Source organism: Rhyacophila brunnea, unplaced genomic scaffold (genome assembly GCF_057557595.1).
Source record: "Rhyacophila brunnea isolate RB1 unplaced genomic scaffold, BYU_Rbru_1.0 scaffold_4, whole genome shotgun sequence".
Lineage (NCBI taxonomy): Eukaryota > Metazoa > Arthropoda > Insecta > Trichoptera > Rhyacophilidae > Rhyacophila > Rhyacophila brunnea.
Genome location: NW_028233068.1, coordinates 50,160,574 through 50,173,094, shown reverse-complemented (window position 1 = coordinate 50,173,094; position 12,521 = coordinate 50,160,574). Strand labels below are relative to the sequence as shown.

Genomic DNA, 12,521 nt, shown 5'->3' with positions numbered 1-12,521 from the left:
GGATGAGAGAGGTCCCAGTGACAGAACCGGGAGAACATTACGCAAGAAACATTTACATTAGGGCTCGAAATGGATCGGAACACACCGGAGCGCCGTTCTGGTTCGTAACATCCCCAAAATTATCGCTCCGTCTCGTGGAAATATTAATTTGATCCTCTGAGCGACATATACCATATAATATAAAAATCTAACACACTTATTTTTTTAAATACATATACAATTAGATAATAATGTTAGGTAATATTTTCGTAAAATTATCGAGCGCTCCGGTTCGTAAAATTTTACATTTCGAGCGCTGATTTGCATAATACTCAATTGTGGAAACATGAAGAGAAGTTGCGCAAGAATCATTTATTTGGATATCTTAATTATTAAACTTGACAGAATTACAGTGATTAAGCATTGTATTAGGAATTGTCATCGTAGCTATCTACATATATCTAAACCACAGCTAAAAATGCTCCCCACTGCTAAAAAACCGATAAAATTTTTACAAACGTAACAGACAAAATACCTACTTCGGATCTCTGTAGATACAAAGGCGGGTCATAATACTAAAAAGAGCAAGCACGTAAATCTCAGGTTTTCTTTGCATTCGCTTATATTTATACTTTTTAAACTAGGTAAAACTAAAATTTGACAGTGATGTAAACTGTCGTCTTCGTTTTTGTCTATTAAAAAGAATTGTATCAAGTTTAGTTTATTCCTGTTATATGATCAAGAAAATTTTATAATTCGTGGAGCAAAAGGGGTTGGGAAGCGCTGCTCTAATGAGCTCAATAACGACACACTGACAATGCACTAGATTGAGTCCCTATGGTATGTAGTACGTACCCGCGTATTAAAGTTTATTTATTTCCTGAACGCCGCAAAAGCTATCAAATGTACCTACCTATTGAGAGGCAGAAAACAAATTCCTCTCTGGCTTGAATTGCTTTTCGTACAAACGTAGGTACTTCCTTATATTCGACGATCGTAAATTTTCAGCAAAGTTCTCCGTTTGGGGAATATGCTTTTTTATACTATTTTATATCGTGAAATTTCGAATCGAAGTGTTAGTGATGTTAAGAATGGTTGGTACTGTTCGGTTATACCGGAGCCAGCGGAAAACGCATTTTGAAAATAGCCGATAAACTGGATTATTTGTTAGTTTGGGTTAGTTTAGGTTCGGTTAGGTTGGGTTAGGTTAGGTTAGGTTAGGTTAGGTTAGGTTTGGTTAGGTTAACCTAACAAATAATCCAGTTTATCGGCTATTTTCAAAATGCGTTTTCCGCTGGCTCCGGTATAACCGAACAGTACCGAATGGTTTAAATTGAATTGAATACAAAATGTAGTAGATGGTCATATAATTAAAATACAATATACACATAACTTGGTATGTAGGTAATGTTACATATAGGTATATTTATTGTAAAGAACCGGAACAGAACCAAAATTAGATTTTCCCAATGTGACCAATCCTTCTAAAAAAATGAGGGTTCTGACAGCGGTTGCATTAAATTAGAAATCTAAATAGTCCTTTTATGCCAGGTCACATAGTTAAATAGTGAAATTGGAGCCGCCTGTTATCTGTACATTCAATTTCCAATCAGTTTCAAGACTTTCAAGTTATAAGCCTGAGTTTACAGGATTTTCAGCGTATTATAACTAAAAACACGTCAAAAAGTGGGGTTCATTAAAAACAATAACTTTCACCTGCAGCCATATATGGACCAAAACCAAAACCAAAATTGACCATTCAAATAAAAAATAACCCGTAAAGTTATCAACAAAGAAAGTTGTAATATATAATATATACTGTTATGAAAATATGTAAAGCATTGTACTGGGCTTTAAGTGACGTACGCAGTAGAATATCACATCATACAAGTTTAATGTTATAAATACAAAATGTATAGTTATATTCTTCCTACCTCGTAACGTTAAGTTGATATCATAATAATTTAACATATTATTAAAAATAGTGTAGACCAATTAAATTTGGTTAGAAACTAAATCCGATATATCGATTAAAAATTAAAAAATTGATAATAAAAGGTAAACTTTAAAATAAAATTATACATGCGCTAGTAAGTAATAGCGATTCCCGGTGAATGCGTATAAAATGAAATATTCGCTGCCATTTATTGAAACTACAATACATACCTAAGTATTCTATTTCTGTACCATTTAATCCCTATGTTTATGTATGAACATATTCGAGTGTGTTGTTCGCACCTCATTGAAACTCTAAAATATTTGATTGCCGAATAACCTATCATTATTCCTGCGTAGCTTCAAGTGATACGAGCTTAAAGTTTAAAATAAGCTTTTTATACTCGTATCTACCTAAGTAATATTTAAGGAAACCAAACAATACAAACCCATATATCATCATATTATGGCGACCTGGGTACAGCATTGGTTTATATATATATTGGGCCATATCGGGGGTAAGTAGCGAAGGGTGGAGGTAGGCTGTAAAGATCCGCCATAAATAATGCAAATTAAACTTTATTAGTCATACGTATTTGTTTTTATTGAACTAAGACTACAATTTACAGATTATGTTTGTTAGTTTTTAAAAATCAATTAAGCCCTGCCTGTAAAATAAATTATTCTAATAAAAATATTATTCTATCTATAAAATATCCAAAGTTATGTATGATTTAATTGCATAATTTTAGATATTTTATAGATAGACGAGTATTTTTTTACTGTTATCTATGCATTTCCTCGATCATAACTAGATCAGTAGGGTCTGTTATGATTGGTAATTGCGACAATATATCTTGTAATAGGTACCTATTGCATTTGTATAAATAATTGGAAGGACAATGCAGGAATCCTCACTTAACTCATCGAATCCGTCACGAGAGGCACTACTATTGTCACGGGTTCTTCACTCGACATAGTCAACGTCATTCCACTCGAATAAAGTCTCTCAGCTCAATAATATCATCAACACAAACAAATCTCGGTTACATCTACCTACCAGTGTAACTCTCTGTACTCTGCACCAATACAATAAACATCTACATACATCTACACCGCTGTCTCAATCAACTCACCTGCCTCCACATCATCTACTGAGTGGTGACCCCGACATAATTAAACGGGCCCGACGTGATCACGACGTGAAACGACGACAAAAGCCAAAACTTGGTTTTTACAGGGTTTAATTGAATTTTAAAAATAAACCAACACCATCTGTAAATTGTAGTCTTATGTGAATGAAAACAAACACGTATGCTTGAAAAAGTTTAGTGTGCACTATTTATGGAGGATATTAACAGCCTACCTCCACCCTTCGCCACTGCCGGGTGTTCAGGGTTAGATTCCTGATGATGTTGATCACGGCCATCTTTAGATTAATAAAGCCTGATCATAACTTTTTGCATAACGAGTGGTCCATTTCCATACTATTTATTAATAATGACACCAATGACAGGCAATGACAGGTCATCCATAGAGAACGGGAGGGGCGGAAAGGTAGCACCATTCGTGAAATGTATCGGCTTTCCTCTTCAGTCGGCAGTGTGTTGATACATCGAAACGACTGTGAATAGAGAGAGTGATAGCCAACAATTCAGTCGCCGGAGGTTAAATACACGAAAACTGCCGTATTCTTGGGGAAGATACCTACTGAATTTAAAAGTGGACGATTTGAAGATACACTCATAGTGAGTGTTGTTGAAGGAATCATGCATCCATTGGCGGTTGTTCTTCTAGTTATGATGATGATACTCGTAATATTTTTAATTTGGCGAAAGCAGAAGAGATTTGATTTTAAGCGCATTGACCGGTATTCACGTCTTACAGTGTCGGTTCGCGGAATCTACATTTTATTTTCATACACAGGAATTTAATATTTTGATAACAATGATGATAGAGTTAACGGAATTTGAAAACATACTCAGTTACGTATGAATTATATATTATCAGCAGGAAGACCACTTGGTTTGCTTAATGAATAATCAATTGTCCGAAAAATTAAAGCTGTGTGTTGAAATCCCTCTTGGTCAAATATTTCATATTTCTTACGCTGCTCCAAGTTACGTATATATCCATGGCAAAGGGTGGAGGTAGGCTGTTAAGATCCGACATAAATAGTGCACATTAAACTTTGTCAGTCATACGTATTTATTTTTATTGAAGTAAGACTACAATTATTTATAGATGGAGTTGATCAATTTAAAAAAAAAACAAGTTAACCCTGCCTAAACCCAACCATAATAGTATTAATATACTTTGGGCGGTCTGACAAAATTGTGCACACTTTTTCATTCATACTTATTTGTTTTCGTTGAATTAAGAATACCTAGTAGTATTACACATGTTGTTGGTCAGTTTTCTGCTCAACCAAGCCATACTGTATACAAATATTATTCTATCTATAAAATATCCAAAATTATCTATGATTTAATGGCGTAATTTTAGGTATTTCATAGATATATACGAGTATTTTTTGACTATTATCTATTATGGCTTGGTTTCGCAGGGTTTAATTGAATTTTAAAACTAACCAACAACATTTGTAAATAAAATTGTAGTATTCGTTCAATGAAAACAAATACGTATAACTGACAAAGTTAAATGTGTACTATTTATATCGGATCTTAACAGCCTACCTCCACACTTCGCCACTGGTATATATATTATATAATATTAATTATTACTACATAATTAAATTAAGAATATCATGCAGATGTATCGATTTTTGATTTAATATGAATATTTTGATGCCTGTTATTTTTTTGGTGTGATATTCTTACCTTGGACACTAATCGTCAGCTGAATGCAGAACTATTCTAACTCACATTTGAAATATTTTGCAGAAGAGTTTTTTGAAACAGCCTACTTCAGCTATTTATTATTTATATGGACAAGCGTATACACCATTTTTTTCATCAATAATCCTACTAAAATATGATGCATCCATTTATCCATAAAGATAATAAATAATTTCAGTAAGTTGTTTTAAAAAACTCTCTCCTCAAAAATTTCAAAAGTAAGTTGGAATAGTTTTGCATTCAGCTGACGACTTGCTTCATTCCACCATTTCACATATAAAACATCCCAACACTACGGTGACCATATATTTCGATTGGGAGTAGATATCAAAGTCAAGTTCTTTCTTGTAAGGAAATATAAATCTTTTTAAATTAGGTTTGGGAATTCATTCGACGAAAGATACCCTTTTTGTTTTCCTGCTTTTAAACTCCCTGGTCGGTTCTCAATGAATATGTCAAGACTCTTCTTTAGTTTTCTTTAGAAATAGATGAATGTCATCCGTTAGGTAATTTTGAAAGCTATATATTCTGTTCACTTTAAAATCAGTATTATCACTAAAATACCGTTAGTCATTTACCGCTAAAATCCCTAGTGAAAAAATAGACATCTTCTAAAATTATATTTTTTTTTAGCAAAAAGGCAGTAATTGCACCTATTCATTGCAGTTATTGCTTGTTTATTATCACTTTGTTTGTATTTTAACATCCTACTAATAAAAATTACCACCGATTTTTATTAATTCACAGTACTAAAGTTTGAGAAAAAACACGTTATGTCATTTATCTCGAAAGTGTGTGAGAGTCAGTTACTGCCTTCTTCCTTAGAAAGGCAGTATAGTGAGTGTATATTGATTTAAATATTAATAATATGTACTTGCATGTGAGTATATTTGATAGAATTAATATAGTTACATAATTATTAGAAAAAGCAGGGCTCGAAATGAACTGGAGTGCACCGGAGCGTAGCTAGAGTGTACGCTTCATAAAAAAATGATGTATTATATTCTAAAAATATATTTTTTATATATATTATCTATTAATATTCTAGTGTTGGAAAAAAGTTATTTAAACTTTCTATACTTGTACAATACTATTGTTCACACACACTTCGGTACTCAGGTTTTAATTTTAGGTGTATTAAAGTCTATGGACTAGAAACGTATGAACGAAGGTACTGGTCCAAGACAACTGGACATATAATTTTTCAAACATACGTACTCAGTAATGTCATCTATAGTTAGGAGCTAAATTGTTCCGATGGTAGTGCTAGTTATCGCTTAACTTATAACGTGATGTATTACCATTTTTCTCAATATGAAACAACCATCATTTTCTACACCGTTTGGTATTTACGATATTGAATTCAAAGTACAAGATAACGTAACGATTAAAATTTACAGTTTCATGCCACGGCCTGATTATAGTGATGGCCTTGATACTTATTAGTCCGGGCCATGGTAATCAATGGTAGAGGACAGTAAACGCGTGGACTAAATAATAATTCTCTTATATACGTAACATCAAAAAATGTGTTTGAACGTTCAAGACGTCAGTGGTCTGATAGATACGACAGGTCCAGGATATGGACATCTACTTCAATTCAGTCGCCAACTTTCGGTAGAAAACTACACCAAGAGAAGACGTTGTAATCGGTTTTAATTATCAAAAACAAAAAAACTTGTGGATGAAGTTATTTATTTTTTACATGGCTCGAAATGGACTGGAGGGCACTGGAGCGCCGTTCCGGTACATGAAATCCTCAAAATAATCGCTTCGTCTCGTGGAAAAATTTATTTGAACATCTGAGCTAGATAGGCCATATAACACAACAATCTAACACACTTATTTTTATAAAATATACGTATAATTAGATAAATATGTTAATATTTTTAGAATATTATTTAGCGCTCCAGTTCGTGAAAAAATCCATTTCAAGCGCTGTTTTTTTTTTTAATACGATGGATGAACTTTCAGCCTCCAACAAGGATTGACTGTAAACGAAATGTATACTGGATAAATATTTCTATCTTACTTTGGACTATCCAATTATAAAGTGTCAGTCTAGTCAGGAATGTAGGATCTTGGTTTTGTTTTAAGTCGCCTGTCAAACCGAATGCCCAAGAAATAGAACTCACTTTCACAAATTGGTTGTGAGATCTATTTTGGTTCACATTGCTGTTAACACTACGTCTCGATATAAACACTGTTACTTTACAACTTCTCGCCTATCTATCTATGCGCGAGTAAACCTGCCCAATAATATTATCCTATACATACCTATACTGAATTTTGTCGTTAAAGAACTGATATACTATAGATAGATGACAATATTATATACTTATATGAAATATTTGGTTTCGCTGAATATCAAATTAATTTCATTTAAATGTGTATTAATTATTCAGTTAATGTTAACTTTGGGTCCAATGGAATTCTTCTTATTTGTAGGTAACCGTTAAGTAACTGGCTCAAGTGGCTTAATACCTATATTGTAGTAAGCAAGTTCTCTTAAGATCTGAAGGTCTTTAAAAATCCATCACGACTATTATCGCTGTAATTAAATTACTAAATTATATTCATAGATAAGTTCATATTATTTTAACTTTGACGTCACAATATTGAATTCATACTATACAGAATAAATAAGAATGCAGCAATCAGTTTTGGAAATAAATGATTTTTTTATAGTATTCGCCAGCAATCAGAAGATGTGTGTTGGAATTCAACTTGGTCTAAGATAGCCCTTTTTGCGCGATATGTATTTTAAGTGACATAATATATTACATTTTGTGAATATTAGTCAGTGTCGTCCCTAGGTAAAGTGCCGCCCATATGCAGACTTAGAATGCCGTCCCCATTCATTTTTGGTCTCAAATTGTATGCGAAAGTGTTAAAGTGATTTTTTTTTTTAAATACTGACGATTAGAGCATTTTCACGAAATCCACTCTCAAATAGTGGTGGTTTTAGGTACCCACGTGCAGATCTGAGGCGCTGACAAGTTTGGAGACCCCCTTTTGATTTTTTTAAACTAATATCTCAGCATTGCCCGCTTCATAGAAAACTGCAACTGCCTTCAGAATTTGTAATTGCCGTCCTTTATGATTTTCCGCCGCAACGCGACGCATGACCTGCCTAACCCTCCTGGATCTCACTGTATTCAGTGTTGAGCGCAATGGAGTCAATATAAAATAAACTCAAAATTTAAAATGGAATAAAAAAAACTATAATAATTCGAATTTTGACTGCAGTCTCACGTGCCTAGGTATAACAAAACACAATATTGTGTAGATTTAACCATAATCAAGTAATAACATTATTTTATTGGATTTTAATAATTCATATTTTATGTTTGATTTGAATTCAGAACTAATTTACATTTCCTAGTATGTACGACATCTCTTAAGGTAATCTCAACTCTGCACGGGGGTCCATTAAATATATTCCATAGTACGAATATGGTAATTTCACATTAATTTAAATTATGTTTGTTTAATAAAATTAAATATCTGTCGTATTTTTTTGGATATTAGTGAAAAGTCTAAAAACATATTTAAATTTAGGTAAGTATGTTTAAGTTATCTGCATTTCTTTATATGACACCTGCTCAGTGAATTAGTGTAGATTAGAATTTGGGTCACTCGGACACTGGCGGAATAAATGGCTTCCCTCCACTGACACTCTTTGCGCAACCTTTACTGCAAAACGTATATACCTACATACCTACATACATATTTACATATACTCTTAGGTAAACTTTTCCATCGGGCGGTAAGCATGGACACTCAATATTAAATATTCTATGTGGGTACAGAATTACAGAATATTGTTTCAACAGATTAAAAATAGTTAAAAGTCTGAGATGTAGGTATCAATCTTTTGTTGATTAATAGAATGTCATAATAGGTAATTATTATTGAAAAATAAAAGCTTCATGTTGTTTGACGACTGGTTTATACAACAGGCGCACGAGGCGCCCGTTTTAATAAGATGGCACACTCAAGAGTTACTGACAATTTCAAGTACTTACCATCCTTACTGTATTTTTCAATGATTATAAATCCACGTTTTTGTGTTTTTGTTCACGTGCCATTGTCCAATGCAATATCAACAAACTGCTACTATCTCTTCACAGTTTGTATGAAAATGACCAGGATTCTTTTTAGCCTCACTTTCTTATTATGTTTAGGCTCCATACAGTGACGTCCCGTGGGGGTAGGCAGATTGAGCGTCGCTTGGGGGCGGCAGTTACTTGAAGGGCGGCAAACCGAAGAAAATCATTTGGTATATATAGAAATAACTCCCTAAACTTAGTACTTTATAACGAAAATATCGTTCCTTTCAAAAATTCAGCTCACTGGTTGGAAACAAATTGTATTAATTAGCTTAAAAAGTTTAAGAGGACTTTAATTTTTGTCAGTTTCGCGATGTCTAGTTTACTTCCGTTGCCCTTCGATGTCTTTGGTGACCAGAAACGAAACGAGCACGGATATTAAAAAATATTGTTTAAAAATGGGGCGGCATTATGGCGCTGCCCAGGAGCGGCATTTTGTCTAGGGACGTCACTGTCCATATATATATAAAGGTTATATTCAACTTCCCCTGCTTTCCTATATGTAAAATCGGGGTATATTTTGTCCACCCAGATAATTTTTAAACAGTTCTAGAGCCCTGTATAGATTTAGGCTCCAAGAGGTTTGATAACATATTTTTTAAGAGAAATAGTTATTTACTATTCAATCTATTTCAAAAAGTAAATTTCTTAATTCCAAATACACAGTGAAAAAACGTTATGAATGATACAATCATAAACCAACTTGGAACAAACAATCGTATATATTTTAACCTCGCCGAGATTGCACTCAGAATTCCCGGCCTGAGAGTACTGCCTTACGTATTAAATTATGAGGGTCGCCAGGGTATGAAATCATTGATATTCAATAAACTGTAGTGACTTTTTCAACAACTGTACAAATTATACTATACAACCAGCTATGTAGGCTGCAATGCGAAATGACCTGAATTTTTAATTATTAGCCTTATTAATCTATTCTTTAGCTTCACTTCCATGTTGCATAAAATCGACCTCCGTACAAACCTTCTTCCATATTTTTTTTCTTAAAAATCTTTCCATAAAATAAAGAAAAGTTTTAAATTCTCCTTTTTATTATTATAATTAAATTAATGTCGGATGGGTCATTAAATACGAACATCCACTAAACTGACTCTCTTTTTGGGGATTAGGCTAGAGACGGCTTCTGATGGTCGTATAACTTGGAGTTATCTTAAATTTTGTAACGATCGCATGTCGATTTACAATGTAATATAAATGAACTAAACACCTGCTCAATCAAATAATGAGCACACCAAAAATTCTGAGAAGGTCACATGACACCCTGCCTAGCGACGACATCGGGCAAAATCGACAGCTGGGGGGGGGGGGGCGTGATTAGATATTATTTTCAGTATTTATAGTTAGGATAATAAAACATAAACTTTCTGGTAAATGTATCTATGATACGTATTGTGTTTTAATCAATCCCGTATCTGTATGGGAAAGTATTTAATTAATATTGTATAATAACACAATGAGGAAAGACGAAATCTTCTTCTGATTACACCACGTAAACTCCAAAAATCGTTTCTGAAATATGTAATAATGGCATTTAGATAGCTAAAGCATTTAAATTACTGTATATACGTAGATAAAAAGATATCTCCACGTAGCGTGTGCTGTTTGTAAACAAATAAAACAAAAGTCAGAAAAGATCACTACGATATAAAATATGTCTGTAGGAAGTATTTATGTTTATATAATAATAATATTGTGAAAAGAGTGTATGGGATAATATACGTATTTATTAATATATTGTAGTAATTATTGTAAAATTATATTAATATCACCTGTCGTGCAGTATAAAGATTTGAAGAAGATTATTATCTTAGATTAAAAGTTAAAAAAAAATATTTTATTCATCACCTCACCTCAGTAGCGAAGGGTGGAGGTAGGCTGTTAAGATTCCCCATAAATAGTGCACATTAAACTTTGTTAGTCATACGTATTTGTTTTTATTGAACTAAGACAACAATTTATTTACAAATAGTATCGGTCAGTTTTAACAATCAATTAATCCCTGTCTAACCAAACCATAATAGTTTTAGTATATTTTGGGCGATACGACAAAATTGTGGACACTTTTTCATTTACACTTATTTGTTTTCGTTGGAATAAGAATACATATTATACATATTTTTGGTTAATTTTTTTAAATTCATGAAGTCCTGCGTAAGCCAAAGTAGGTATAATATATCATTACATATATCTATAAAATATTCAAACTTTTGTATAATTTAATTGCATAATTTTAGGTTTTTTATAGATAGACTAGTATTTTTTTTTACTAATATCTATTATGGCTTGGTTTTCGCAGGGTTTCATTGAATTTTAAAAACTAACCAACACTATCTGTAAATTGTAGTCTTATTTCAATGAAAACAAAAACGTATGACTGACAAAGTTTAGTGTTCACTATTTATAGCGGATCTTCACAGCCTACCTCCACCCTTCGCCACTGCAGGCTCACCTACTATTATGCAGGAATTTCTAATATTCAACGAAACATACTAATGGTAAACAATATACATATTGATGATGATGATACCAGCTATTTTGTTGTGTTTACCTGTTTAAACCAGAGTAATTCCAGAATACATGTCAGCATAATAATATATAACAGATATTTTTAATATATGCTCAATCACAACATCACCGGAACAGATTTACACATAATGTAAACTAACACGATTAATAACACTGCCACTAGAATAACATTACAAAAGCACAGTTTTAAAACACGCGTAATTAAGTTAAATCCGTATCAACATTGTCGCGTGTGAGTTATCGCTGAATGACGTTATTTAGTTAGATTGATAAAGTTTGAGATTAGTTTTTAACTGTGTGAAATTCGCGGGAACTAACCGATCATGTCCGCTTTCAGCGAAAATGTAATGCAGACTGGCACACGGTTTTAACCTGGCGGTGGAAAGCGTAACTAATAATTAAGCTTTTATTCGGAAAGAAAAACTGGAAGTAATATTTCGTTATCGTAAGCGTTTTTTCTTGCTCAGAATCAACTGTATGTACTCTGTAATATGTAATCATTTCTCAAATAAAAGTGATATGTCGATGATTCAATTTAGTTCCGATGAAATTCAATTTGTGAAGTGGTTTTACATCACAAGTGATGCTAATTTGAAAAGTTAAATGGCATTGAAGCTATCGATTGCGTTAACATTGTATTTTATTTTATTCATTCATTAACAATTCTACACATCAGTCAATGTATAATCATAATAATTACATGTTTGGAAATATATTCAAGATTTTTTTATAATTTAACATCTATGATTAATAATAAATTATAACATCATTTTAATTGACCGAATATCACAAAAAATAAAACCACTACCAACCACTATAAACCATTCACATATTATTTTATTTATTTATTAATTTAAGAAAACAAATCAAAATTCAGGACGTTCACAACATGAGATTTACATTATAACAAGTTAATATTACCCTCACATTAGAGAAGAAGAAAAAAATTAAAAAAACATAAACAATTTTATACAGTAAAACAAAATACACAGCACATCACTGAAAATGTCTATGGCTTTGGGGAGCGCATTGAGTAGTCTCGCAACCTTTACTAATAGTGCCTGATAGGCATGACACGAGGAAACAGTTC

At 32.6% G+C, this 12,521-nt stretch overlaps 1 protein-coding gene across 2 annotated transcripts in view; it reads right to left on the bottom strand.

Annotated features, from left to right (window-relative positions):
* The window catches only part of LOC147067484 (uncharacterized), a 55,502-nt gene extending 43,712 nt beyond the window's left edge, over positions 1 to 11,790 (bottom strand). The window contains exon 1 of one of the 2 annotated variants that reach the window (XM_085954107.1): positions 11,454 to 11,790. In XM_085954107.1, coding sequence (XP_085810233.1) covers positions 11,454 to 11,492 — 39 coding nt within the window. In that variant the 5' untranslated portion in view covers positions 11,493 to 11,790. The remainder of the gene's footprint in view (positions 1 to 11,453) is intronic. The other variant, XM_085954108.1, reaches the window with a different exon arrangement.
* Between the last annotated feature and the right edge of the window lie 731 nt (positions 11,791 to 12,521).